Genomic DNA, 13,707 nt, shown 5'->3' with positions numbered 1-13,707 from the left:
GAAATAAATACAGACTTAATTCATGGCAAGCTACATAGGCTAAGAATATAGGAAAGTAAATGACTTAGCATAGGGGAAGTTTGAGGCAATAGGTCATGCAAAAAGGGATGAAAAGGTCACAGCAATTATGTATAGCTTTTTGGATAAAAGAATCCACTGCAGAGTCTCTGGATGTACTTCCAGCAATGTTAAGATGTTGCTTCCAGCTACTGGATGACAGCACATCCTGGATTTATAAGTATTCATTGTCAGGATGTACACCCTGCATTTTGGGAAACTTTGCTTTAGAACATGCTGCAGTGCCATTACTCCACACCCTCTTCCTTCTCCCAGGGGGTCCTCATCAACATACAAAAGACAGCTTTGAGGAAGGCAGGTCCACATTAATTCTTAAATAACTATAAGCAGACAATCAGATGAGGCTTTCCAGCAGATACTCGACTGGAGTGACCTGGAAAGGATCTGATTCAAGATGACAGAGGCATCCAAGTTTCCAAGTTTGGTTCCTTAGGAGCAGACTATAACCACAACATGGCAAGACAAGACAGACAAGGGTAAGCCATTTCAAGCCTTCATCCCACTGTACACCATGCTTCTGTGTTACCAGTTTTAGTCTTAGGACATTTGTTGATTTTTATTTTGCTCTTATTCCAGTCCTATTCATGCTTGCATTTTTTTAATGCAAATGTATGCTGACCAGTTTTCTCCAAACTGTCAATAAAGTGCAAATTTTTTCCAGCTGCATGTGCTCTCATTTCCACTCTCCATCTTGAGATGGTCCCAGATGAAAAAGCACTCTGGCACAGAAGGTGGGTGTCCCCATTCTCCATGTGAAGCTTGGAGAAGCTTCTGGCTGCCTCATTCTCTGGAGAACAAAGCAGCAGGACAGAGTTCTTTAAGTGAATACCAACACAAAGATCTGTGCTGCCCCAAGAGGCACATCTGCCTCCTCTTCTTGTGGTGGAGCAGTTGGAGACTGTCATTCTGGCAGCAGCACAGCATGGGGAAACACACAGGACAAAGAGTGATGCAGGTTGTGTTAGTCTGGCACAAGATGAGATTCACTGAAGGAGGGGAACTCAAGACATATTAGAACACCAAGCACTAAACTTATATGCCTTCCCTGCTCTGTTGGCTCATTTTTTTGTACACCACTATGCCACTTTTTAAGAGAGATCTCATGAAAAATATCACTGAATCTAATCTAACCTTCTTTGTGCTCTAAATATGCAAACCACAGAGTACTTTTAATGATTTTACACATTTTTGTTCAGAAAACAAGAGAAAAGAAGCTACATAAATGAATTACTTTGCAGTCTTTATTAAAAGAAAGTACATCTAGAAACGATCAGATGATGCAGAGGTAAAGTCACCTACAAAACAAGACAGATTAGCATCACCCACTGATTGTTGATCCTGGTGGCACTAGAGGCAAACTGGGAAGGGCTTTAGGGCAACTTTGTACTCACAGATTGTAGCAATGATGAAAGAATTGCAAGCAGAAACAAAGAATTAAAAGATAGATAGTAAAGCAAGTTCCTTCTTTCTAATTTTACAAATTTCATCTACTGTGGTGCAAATCCAGAGCATTGATTCAAATACTATTTTACTGGATTTCCATTTGTTTTGCCTGGGCTCCTACATTAATCCAAACAATAAGGGCCTTTAAAGCATTCATAAATAACCTGCTGCTGCTGCTGGCACCTAGGAGCCAAGTGCAGCAATGTTAAGCAACAACAAATTTCATAGTTCAAGAGGCACAGTTAAGGAAAAAGGTTGCTCAGAAAATCACTCTCATTTAGCACAAAGATCCTTAAAAATTGCATGAAATCAGTCAAGTAACTATAGAAACCAATTTCTTCAGCTCTGTATCACACGTCTCACACCTCAATTGTCTTTATTATCGTCTGCTGTCAGATCCTTAATCAGAAATGTGAACAGGCTTGATGATTTATTCAGCAGGGACAAGAATCTGTAGGTCAAGTGAAAAATTTCACACACACATACACACACACATCTTCAACCTTAGGTACTTTCATTTCATTCTGTTCCCAGTAGCTCTGGGGGCAACTCCAGTGAGATCCAATATTAAGGCTCAATTAAAATAAGCTCCAATTAGTGGAGCTTTTTTCTCTCAGGCTAGAAAAGTCAGGAAATGGATATTGGGAAATGTAAAAAGTCAGCTACTGAGAGGAGGCTGCAGACATAAATGAACTTATTTGTTGATTTCTACAGTTGCTATGCAGAGGCCTCTGGGAGTAAAAGCTTAACCAGTCTAAGCTATAAACTAAAACCCCTGCAGCTAAACATGAACTGTGTGAAACAAGGGCTCCATTCCAGAACAGAAAACTGCTGGGCCCAGAAAATTAAAAGCCAGAGGCGTTTTCCATTTAAAACTAAATCCCAGTACCGCCTCCCAGCCAAAGAATTATAAGCAGTATCAGATTTACAAAACGAACAATTACCCTGGAAAAATGTAGCCTATTGTACAGTCCCAGATGCTAAATCTCAAAGTTTCTTTTTTTTTTTTTTTTTTTTTTCTAATCCCACATTATATTCCTACCAAGTGTACTGCTGCAGTTTACAAAGGACTGTTTCGAGACAGCACTGAAACTGCAAAAATAAAATGTTAAAAAAAGAGAGCTCATAATTCATTGACCTCATTTGAAGCACTGCCCTTGCCTGTGGCAGTTCCTGTCCTTCCCCAAGGCCTCTGCAAATGGTATGCAGCAGCAAAATAAACCCTGACCTAATTGCCAGGACAGGGCTGCCAACCTTCTCTCAACACACAAAGGCAAGCATGGTAACTGGAAACTCCTACCTCTTTCGCTTTCTGCTTTAACCGCAGTTGCTCTGGATCTTCTTTATTGGAACGGCTCTACCAAAGGAAGAAGAAAAAGATTGAATAGAAATTACTGGAGTCCAAACACCATCCTATCTGTTAAATATTTAATAAATGACAGTTTTCTCTGGTGATTGAAAGATTTAGCTCCAGGGCTGAATGCCTCAATCCAGACTGGCTTCCATCCCCCTCCACGCACATACGTACACAGCCCTCCTCATCTGGGCCGGCTGCCTCTGCTCTAGCCAGAGGCAAGATTAAGCTGAAAATGATGCTAACACTGTCAGTCAGGTCCAGTCTAGGCATGATGTTGTTCATGTCAGCAGCAGACACTTAAAAAGGACAGGAAGTATAGGAAAGAAAGGGAGTTCTATTCATGCAAGCACAACACTGTTTGTTCAACTCTAGATTAGGCTTCCACCCAAGAAGCTCCAGAATTTGGCTTGAAACAAAACCAAAAGAAAAGAACCAACAGAAGATGGTCAAGTCACAGCTGATGAAGCAACATCTACTGTCATAGCTTTTCTTCCCTCCTCTTCCTCAGGGGAAGGAAGAGAGAAGAAACTTATTCTGTACTAGCAACAACTCCATCAGAAATTCATGGATGGTGTGGAACCAGCTCCAAGGCTAGCCCTCTGAAAAGGGAAAACAAATACACATGCAAGGGTGGTGGATCTCACCAGGCTTCTGTTTCAGAGGCAAAAAGAGATACAGGAAGGACATTTATAGATTTTTACTTCATGTTGACCAGTAGAAACCAGAAAAAAAGTAGTTCACCCACCACACATTTCAAAGAACTCTTGTGGACTTTTGAAAAAATGTAAATAGGTTAAATCCTTTCTATATACCTGCAATTGTCCTAAACATTATAGATTTTCAGTGACAGAATTAATGGTTACTATATTTAAAGCAGAAGTAGGAGAAACCAGAAGATGGTCACCAATCAAGAGGACATGACTACTTCCCTGGAAACCCAGAGTCTTACCTTAGCTGCTCGAAGCAACATTTCACGTTCCTCTTCATCTTTTCTCTGCTTTTCTAGGTGATCAAGCTTCTCAAGAAATCTCAGTTGTGCTCTGGTGTCACTACATACGATGTACTTGTCACTCCCCTGAAAAAAGAACTTGTTATAGACAACCAGGAGCTCATAAACCTAATGGGAAGAATCAGAGAAGAACAATACTATTTTTCAAAGCTGAAAAGTGTGGGCTGTTTTATAAAGACTTCAGGTGGTAGGTAGTTATTTACATGTCTCCTCTCCACTGAAGCATGTTTCCAGGTGTCTGTGACTAGTAACAGGTTATTGAACAAGTGACATTAAAAACATCCAGTCTATACTGACTATAATAACAGAAGTTTTCTCTAACCTTAGTCTATACTGACTATAAGAACAGAAGTCTTCTCTAACCTTAGACTAAAGAAATTTTGTTTTAAACAACCAACTTATTATCCAGTAAGCATGTCAGGAAAGAAAATGGAATTGTAAAGCAGCAGGGCATAATATCTTTTCTCCTTTGAAGAGAAAAAAAAAAGGATTTGACATTATAAATTTCTAGTGCTTTGAGTTCTAGTTTCAGCCATTTAACACAGAAGTTGAAACAAACATCATCTGGTATTTCCAAAAAGATTATTTATGTATTGGAGGGGTGGTCTGGAACCAGTTATAATGAATCTTAGGGGTGATGAAGGTGAAATATGTTATATCTGGTTTGTTATAGCTTTAAGAATAGGTATTTTTGCCTCAGTGAATCTTTCAAGTCCCAGGATAGCTTATGTTGAAAGGTAACCTAGGGAAGTCATCTGGTCCAGCAACCTGTACAAAGCTGGGCCAGTGAATAGTGATGATTAGTTTTAGTCCAACAATCACTGGACACACAGGCATTGAAACAGGACTGAGGTCCTTTTGGTCTCAAGAATAGCAATCAGTAGTTTATTTTATGTTCTATTTTTACCCCACTGGAAAGCCTGAGTTGACATTTACTTTAGCTCAAAAAGGCAGAGAAATGAAAGATCCAAAGCATGGTGAACTGGCAATGAAAAGCTTGGTTTTACTACTCTGCTTTTCCAAAGACAGACTTCTTGAGCCATGCGTTGGCCAGATGGCAATTAGGCAACACAAGACAAGGAGCCCATTCTAGATGAGGCATGTCTGTGCCACCTGTTTGTACCACTTAGTGCACGTCCTACAGCTGTCTTCTTTCTCTGTTACTTTGTGAACTTGCCTTCTTTTTCCTGAGAAATTTATCCTGGGGCATTTATCAGCCAAAACCACCATGTACTTTCAGAGTCTCTTCGTTCTATCTTACACCAGTCACACATTGTAATGAAACAATTCTGACATACAACTATTCTAAAAGAAGCACAGGATTAGGCAAGGTTATATGTTGAGTATATGGACTATCCATGACGTCAGTTACTCAGTTTTTAGTTTTCAAGGATACTGTACTCAGACTCTTCTTCTCACACCCAGTTGTGCACTATGACAAGACAGAAGGAAAGTTAAAGTTTTCTTGTGGAGCATTGTTGTCTCCTGATCTGAATTTTCACAACTGAGTCAGAGCATGAAATCAATCCCTTTTCTGGTATTACATTTGGTCCTTTTCAATGAGCCACCTCATTGTCACATATTACCAACTGTGGCTCAAAACACACCATAGACTGCAACCAGAGACTTTCCCAAGCAGTGTCTGTGGCTCTGCAAAAAAAGTCCAACAAACCTTTTCCTCTCCACTTCTGTCACTGCTCAAGTCTTTTTTAACCACTCCCCACAAAGCACGAGCTATTTCTGAGTCACTCTCAGCACATCAGTACAACTTGTTTTGAAGCAGCAGTTTATAATAATCCACCACCATGCCACAATCCTTTTAAAAGGACAAAGAAGAAAGCTGTAGTACCAGAAGATTATTTTTTCCAAAGTTTAGAAGTGTTTTGCTTTGGAATAGCCAGGCATTCACACATTTTAAGACAAATCCATGACCCTATACCAGCCAGCAATGTAAATCTCTCAGGCAGAATCTCCCCAATGCACTACCATGAGCTTATATGGGACAAGAAATAGGTGCATCTATTTCAGTAACAGCATTTCAGCTCATCACCTGTTTTAAGATAGCTTGTTTCAGGAATTTTTAGAAAAGGAACACCTGCAGTTATATTTTGTCCTACTCAATGAACTTCTCTGTGGTCATTCAGCAGGGAATTGCTGAGACAGAAAACATTACATTGTACACGTTGTATCATGACTTGTAGCCAGGGCTGTTTTGATGAAGCATTATCACCCACATCCCATGGCCCTACAGATAATGCAGTTCAGTGTTGTGGCGTTTCAGTGCTACTGCATGAGGGGAAAATGTTCTCATGGAGCATCATTTATAGCTCAGCACCACACCATGCCTCTTGGAGCCATGAGCTCAGGGCCTCCAGCTACAGGAGCATGGAAACTGTTTTTCATGCTGGGATGAATCCACATTAAAATCCTTTCCCTTTATGGTCTTCCAAAGGCTCTACATGAGCGCTGCAGCAAGAGCTGCATCACAGAAAGCAGCTCCCAGCCATCTGAAAGACTATTCCTACTTCACATAAAGAGACCACCATCATAGTTTTATCTCAATTAAGTGTAATTTTAATTTATTTTCTTAAATTTAACAAAAAAAATTACTAAAGTTGACAAGTCTACGTGATGGCATACCATGAAGCTTTTACCCTGCCAATTCACTCTCTCGGCAGGGCTACCTATCAGGTGAAAGCTGCTAGGCATGAGCTGAGCAAACTGGGAAGAAGAGTTTCCTGACTATGATCCCATGAATTACTGGCCTTTTTACACCAACTCCCACCCTAACAATAATTACTTTGGTTTCACCACAACTACCCCTATTGCTGTCTTTTTGTAATGAAGACAGGCCAGTACAAAACCCCTTATGAAGCAACCACCCAACCCTCCTGGAAAGACTCTGGGAATTTATCTGGCATAGATGTAGCCCACATGGTGCAGGGATACCAATCAAAAGCCATGAGGGAAAAGAGAACAGGGGGTAAGCACCAGGGCAGATGGAATACAGGCCTGTATAAATATCTATATTAATACATAACAGGACTCCAGCACCCTGCAGTGCTCTCTTCTTGAACTTTAGATTCCTAAAAGCCTGTCAGCATCGCTCACAATAGCATTGCTCACAAAGGTAATCCTGTAGGACACTCCTCTGTCACATAATACCATCTTCCTGACAAAAGAGGGTATCTGTGCCTCTAAGATTACTGTGCCCGTTACTTTTGATTTTTTTTTGTTTGTTTTCCTTTTGAGAAAAGAGGAAAAGAAAGCCAGCTTATTGCAATCTTATAATCTTATCACTGCTTCTGGCAATTCAATCAGACAAAAACCTGTTTTTCTATTGCTTTAGTTCAATGAGAAAGAAACTAGCCCTATCCAGCCTACTGTCCAAAACCATTTCCTTCTGTTCTTGGTGTCTGCAAGACACTATGTCCTACTGGTTACTCTGGACTTCAGCTTCCTCCTCACTTTTGCTCAAAAGCTCAATAGTACCTCCCATTTTGGAGAAAACAACCTACAACAAGTGCAGATTTCTGAAGTCTTTTAATACAGAACTCTGTACTTGTTCTGTATTGATTTCTTTTACATCTTCTTCCAGGAAGGAGCAGAATACTCCTACTGCTCCAGAAAACACCATAAATACTCAGAAGTTTCCAAATAGTTGCTCCTCTTTACTATTGCTGCTCCAGTGCTGAAAAGCCAATAAAAAGTGTTCAGTACAAAAATAATTCCTATTCCATCAGTTGGTTGCTCTTGTTAAATTTCATTAAGTATAAAGTTCTTGTAAAAAAGCTCAACCTGAACAAACAGGAAACTAAGAGTTGACAGATAGATTTGCTTCTCTTTTTTTTTTTTTTTTTCTAAAACAGCTTCACATTGAAAGATGTAAGGATTAGTATCTTGCTATTGAATGACAAAAGAAAAAAAGAAAGAGCTGGTTTGGTCAGTAAATTATCACTTCCTATTTGCACCATACAAGCATCTTAAGGGATACTAGCTCACTGGGACACAATATACTTTATATTGAATGAAGCTAAAAAAAGACTTAAGATGAAAAATCTTAAGATGAAAAGGGCCTCTGCCTTCACGGAGCACTTTCCAAAAGTAAAATAATCAATTCAGTTTCCCAAGGCTTTTTACTGAGCCAATACTGACTGCAATTCCACCAAGAGTAAATGCATAAGGAAAACACAAGTCCCTAAATCAAGCCACCACAGAGAGCATTCAAAGTCAGCTTTCTGTTTACTATGTAAGAGACTTTGTTTAACAGCCACCACTGCTATGGAAGAGAAAAAAATATGCATTTATGCTGGGTTTTAAGAGCATCTGTCCAACAAATCAAATGGAACAGTTATATGCTGGGCTAGACACAGCTAAAACCAGCCTTTGGTAGATACTGAGAAGGCAAATGTTGCCTGTGATGTGCCCACACTTGGAAGAGGTTTACCTTCGAGGCTGCAAAGCAGGAAAACTTTGAGCAAAACTTGCTAATGATTTCCTTTACCTTGTGGGTTGATACTCTGTGCCGAGCAATTACAGTTAGTTTTTCCAGGAGCCCTCGTAATCTTTCCTGTGTAGCATGGGAGATCAAGTTCACAACATCAGAGTTAAGTTCCATAATGTCATGCCTTTTACCTGTGGAAGCAGAGAAAATCCATTACGTGTTTTAGTAGTAGCTGATAATTGAAATAATTAGCACAGCAGGTATTCTGTTCCCCCTGGAAGTCATACCCATTATGAATAAAGGTTTGGAGATTATGATTTTCCTGGTAAAGTCACAACTTCAAAGATCTTAGACATTACATTAATAAAACTTAGCCTGGAGCTTCAGAAAATATAGACATTGTTTCACTTAGCCTCCAGAACCACTCTCCTTGCAAGGTCATTTATAGGACAAAGTTAATAAGAACACAAATCAAGCTTCATGTTCAGGGAGGGGGAGAAGCGGTAGCTGTAGAAATTAGTGCCATATTCTGTTAATTCCAGTAATTAAAAAAATACAGAATTACATTTTGCCCTGCTTGACACCGTGCTTGTTAACAACTCATGACATTTATTTGATGAGCAGGAGTGGGTTCTGCAGCGCACTCCAGGCACACGAGACCCTCCAAAGTGCCTCGGCCGACCGGCAGGGGCAGCCAGAGCCAAGGGAGCCACAGCAGCCGCCGGGACAGCATGGATTCCAGCCCAGCCAGGCTCATCCTGCCACCACCTTCAACCTTTCCTCCCGGCTGCTGCTGGATCTCAGCGTGTCAGCAGCTGCGGCCGAGGCTGGTGCCAGCTCCAGGCCAGGCTGTGCTGGCCCTGCACCCAGAGCTGGGCATCACCTCTGCGACCTTGAGTGGCTGCGGGCTGCCAAGGAGAAGCCTTCCCTCGGCTGACACCATCCATCACTCAGCGCGGCTCCCCGAGACACCTGGGCGGCTGCGGCTTTTCCCTGGTGGGCACGGCAGGCAGAGGCTCCACATGCCTCATACGCTGTACCTGTCAGAAGCACTTTGCCTTGCCCTGCACTGCATTTACAGCAGCTGTAATACTTTATGATGCAATATACAGCACGCCTTCAAAACCCATTTCAGTATTTACTGCCAAGCGAAGTGTTAAGAATGGATAAACAGCGCACTGTAAAAAAACTAATCACCTATTTCATTTGCTTTTGCTACTGTAACTGAAAATGAATGACAATCTCACAAGGCAGGGAGAACCTAGAATGTTTTCCCAGATACAATCAAAGCATTCCCCTGTTTGATCAGTAAGCACTTGGCCTGTAACTTAACTCAGTGCAAAGCTGATTTTGCTCAAGCACCTTTCAATACTTCCACTGCAGCTTCTCTCTAGACTATCAGATTACTGAAACACCAACTCAAAGACAAAATAAAATCCCCCCAAACCTCAAAACCTCCCTACACACACATTTCTTAATCCAGAGATGGATTGGTTCAAAAGGAGACATCTTAACTTTCTGAATTGCTCTACTCCCTGGCAGCATTCCTTTCCCTGCAAACAAGCACTTATCATTTATGACATGAATTATTGATATTGCTATGATTATTATTATTAATTTGGAACAACTACCACTCTAGCTATGAAACAGCCAGGCTTCTATCCTTCAACACAATGTCTTTACACCCACAACCAGCAAATTATTCTAGAAATAATCTCTCTGGTTTTGCAGAGCTCTTTATTTTCCTTATAGCCACCTCCCACAAATGACTGATTCATCTTCTACTGAACTTTGAGAATATTTTCTAGGCACCAGGTCTGATGTGCATTTTCCCTTTGCCACTAGTAACACAGCATTTGCTATGGCCCACACAGCTCAAGATGACACATCTGGCTGACTGGGGCAGGAGCACCAAGGTCACAGGCAGCATTTGCAGGTTACATGCTTGTCACAGGCTGGCTGCTGTGTGTGGAAACAGAAAGACTTTGTGAACACATGGTTAAGCCACTGTGACAGAATTGTGACTGTACATTCAGGCTTTCCTGGATGCCCAGCTGTAAAACTCAGTGTTCCAGTACAGCAAGTACTGGGCAGAGAGCACGAGCAAGGAGCTGAGCAACAAGCATGAAGTTTGCTGCTGACAAACAGCAAACTGGGACCAGCCAATGTGCTGCAACACAACTGCATGCTCCCTGCTCTGACATAACACAACATTACTAAGCAACACTTATTATTTTTGCTCAAAAGAAATGATAGCTACATTAGAAACCTCCTGTAACACAGGCATTCATCATACATTCCACAGTATTATTCATTATCCAGACAAACAGCTTAAACATCTCTTTTATATAAAATTAACAGAAGTTTTTTCCACAAAGGGAGTCATAAACAAAGCTGTGCTCTGTCTGCACTGGAAGTTTGAAATTTCTTCCTAATGTTAGTCAATAGAGTACATTGGCAGAGGAATGCAAAAACTGTTAGGGAAGTCAGTGTAATGCAACAAGTTAGAAGCTACTGAGACAGAAGAGCACTTTTAAGTGTTTTGAGGCTAGCACCTTTGTGGTTGTTAAGTGTTGCATTAGGTTTAAGAGTAAGAAAGTTGCTCACTTCTCACATGTTAAAGTGGCATCAGTTTCTTTTTTCTGATTGTGCTTCATACTGTTTCCGTGTAAAGAAAACCTTAAAGAACAGTTGTTTCCTAGAAGGGGAAGTGAAAACTCAGTATTGTTTGGTAGACACACATGAGATGGTAGATCATAATAGTTCCAAGTCCTTCTTCAAAGATTGGAGGTTGGCTGATGAAAGAGGCAAGGGAACACTACATCCATACATATCTGCTGTGTGTGCTTTGTTCTCACCTATGTTCAGGATCTTACTCTGAAGAGCTTCCAGAGACAGAAATGGTTCATCTGCACAAGAGTGAATCACCGTGCCAATGAGCTCAGAGTTTGCTGCCAAAATGCTGGCATTCTCCTCACTGAGATTAACCCCAGCCATAGAAGTCACATCATTCAGGTCATCTTCATCTCTACAAAAGAGGAGACCAACATTTTATGCTTTGTCTAGAACAGACACAAAGAAAAAGTCTCGACTATCAACAAGCAGCCACATTCACATTTCCTGTATACAACAGATGTTCGGCGTGGGTGTGGACAGGGAGCTCCTAAAAGCTCCCACACTTCTGCAAGGTGCCTCTGAAACATTAATTTGGCTAATGCCTCAGTTGCTAGGCATGCAAATCCTTTATATGAAACTGAAATTTTGAGCCAGCTTGGAAACCTAGGACTGAGTTAAACCCAGATTAGAAGTTCCCACAACCCCTAACCCTGCACCACCACTCTCGCAGCCTGAAATTTGTCCTAAAACTAATTCACCAGGTAGAACCAAGTGTGGAATGAAGTTGAATGTTGACTCACTGGACTATAAACAAGCCCATTTTCTAACCAAGATGCATATCTTGCAAACTGAGCTTAAAGCACAGGCTTATTAGCACAGACATGATCTTCAGTTTTCTTTAGTGAGTTCCCTTAAAACACAGGACACAAACACTCCCTGATTACTTCCTAAAACCAATCCAGACCTTGCACTTTGATCAGTCCTACCATACTTGTATACATAGCAGGGAAGATGCCACTGCTTCTGAAGCACCATGCCAGAGCTCCAGCTGGTAACACCATTAGCTGTATTCTCATGTAGCAGCTTTGGACTATATGTTAATAATAAAAACTCAGGGTGAACATCACTCAGACTAGCTTTAATAGCCTGTGTGCTTCAGCCTAATGCTTTTTTTAAGAGATCATTTCAGTTAAAATACTGAATGAATTTTATAGGGAAAAGTTTTTGCACTACTTTGGCAGTGAAACAATCCAAGTTTTTATCAAATGAGTTCAGACCATCAAGAGAAAGCAGTTTTAATTCACAATGTGACAAAGGCCCTAATAGTGGCTTCAGGGATTTAGGACCAATTCAAAACAGACATCCATAGTATTGGGACAGATAAGTAAAATCACTCAATCTGAACATCTTTTTATTTGAAAAGCACAGAAAACAAAACCAGCACACACACACCCCTCTTGAAGAGTATTCTCTGGCAAGGTTGGATAAAGTTCACCTTCAGAAAACATTGTGTGGCCTCAATAACTCTTGAACAAGGGTTAGCCAGGAATTTGTAATTCTAAGGTGAAATGATATTTCTTGGAGGCTATCCTTTGACTGACTAGAGGCAGAAGATAAAGTTATTAGAACATGAGTTAAGGTTGAGGTTAAGCAATACTCAAAAGACACAAGAAAACGTTAGGATGTTTTTCTTAAAACTATAGAGGCATCTTCTCCTTTGGGTTTCATTATATTTCTATGGCACAATTTTTCTGCAAACTTCCAGTGAGAGACCCAGACAGAAAAGGAGTCCAGCCTTGAGTCCAGCCACCTTCTACCCCTCCTTCCATTCGTGTGCCCTCATTGCTAGCAGTTCCAACGTGTGAGTGTGTTCAGGGAAAAGGAGACCCAACAGATTCTCAAACCAGCTCCGGTGCTTTATGTCTAACTAGACACAATAGCTTCCCAACCAGACCTGTGCCCCAAATCCATCATGCTAAGAAAAGTGTTATATTCCAGGACTGTCAGAACAGTTAGATGTCCCCAGCTACAATTTAAAGCTGAAGCCAACGGTGCCAGAACAGCTTCCCTCCTCCTTCCCTCTCAACCAGCAGCTGAGCAGCTCCAAGTGTACACTCGGGCTCTGTCAGGCTAACAGAGACCCTGAACTTCCAACAAGCGTGCCAATCAATCTTCATAGGATGATAATTGAGTGCTAACTGATGTTCACAAGTGCATTCCAGTTTCCTCTTCACAGTGACCACTACAGAGAAGTCTTTGCTGATGGCAGAGACAAGAATCCCACTGAAGCACAGTGGCTGCCACATATCTGCTGACAAAATCAGCACAACTAGCACCAGGAACACACATCACAAGCTATCGGTGCTGGAACCTGACATTTCCCCAGTGGAACTGTTTATGGAATCCCAGGAAGGACGCTTGCATCCCAGGTACAAGTGCATAGCATGCAGTTTCAGGAAATCATTTTTGCTTTTAATCTGACCACATACTCAAAACACTCAAGCAAAGAACAGGTAAACTTCTTTAATGTACATCTATCCATTTTTCTACATAGAGAAGTTTAATTTCTTCATAACCTGCCATTACCAGGTTACTATTTTCTTGATTATTTCCATGCACACAGTCTCTCTAGTGGGTACAAGGATACAAGAGTTAAATGCAAGCATACCTGTACTGTTCAGTACAAATTCTAACTTTTTGACTGTGACACCTAAGTTTGCATTAAGTCAAGCTTTGATCAAATATATAAAAACACTGCTG

General features: G+C 41.0%; 1 protein-coding gene across 6 annotated transcripts in view; it reads right to left on the bottom strand.

The window, feature by feature from the left end:
- Positions 1-13,707, bottom strand: part of TAF4B (TATA-box binding protein associated factor 4b) — a 73,378-nt gene that overhangs the window by 23,132 nt on the left and 36,539 nt on the right. For 4 of the 6 annotated variants that reach the window (XR_012582235.1, XM_074549886.1, XM_074549895.1 and 1 more), the window contains 5 exons: positions 11,190-11,359; positions 10,946-11,029; positions 8,392-8,522; positions 3,828-3,953; positions 2,822-2,878 (listed from right to left, as the gene is read on the bottom strand). Coding sequence is in view for 5 of the 6 variants with exons in the window: in XM_074549886.1 (XP_074405987.1) it covers positions 2,822-2,878; positions 3,828-3,953; positions 8,392-8,522; positions 10,946-11,029; positions 11,190-11,359 (568 nt within the window). In the remaining variant the exon portion in view is untranslated. Of the gene's footprint in view, positions 1-6; positions 866-2,821; positions 2,879-3,827; positions 3,954-8,391; positions 8,523-10,945; positions 11,030-11,189; positions 11,360-13,707 lie in introns of those variants that run through there. The other 2 variants (XM_074549900.1, XM_005479665.4) reach the window with 2 other exon arrangements.

Source organism: Zonotrichia albicollis, chromosome 1 (assembly GCF_047830755.1).
Source record: "Zonotrichia albicollis isolate bZonAlb1 chromosome 1, bZonAlb1.hap1, whole genome shotgun sequence".
NCBI lineage: Eukaryota > Metazoa > Chordata > Aves > Passeriformes > Passerellidae > Zonotrichia > Zonotrichia albicollis.
The sequence above is the reverse complement of the archived record's forward strand: the minus strand, read 5'-3'. Positions and strand labels throughout refer to the sequence as shown.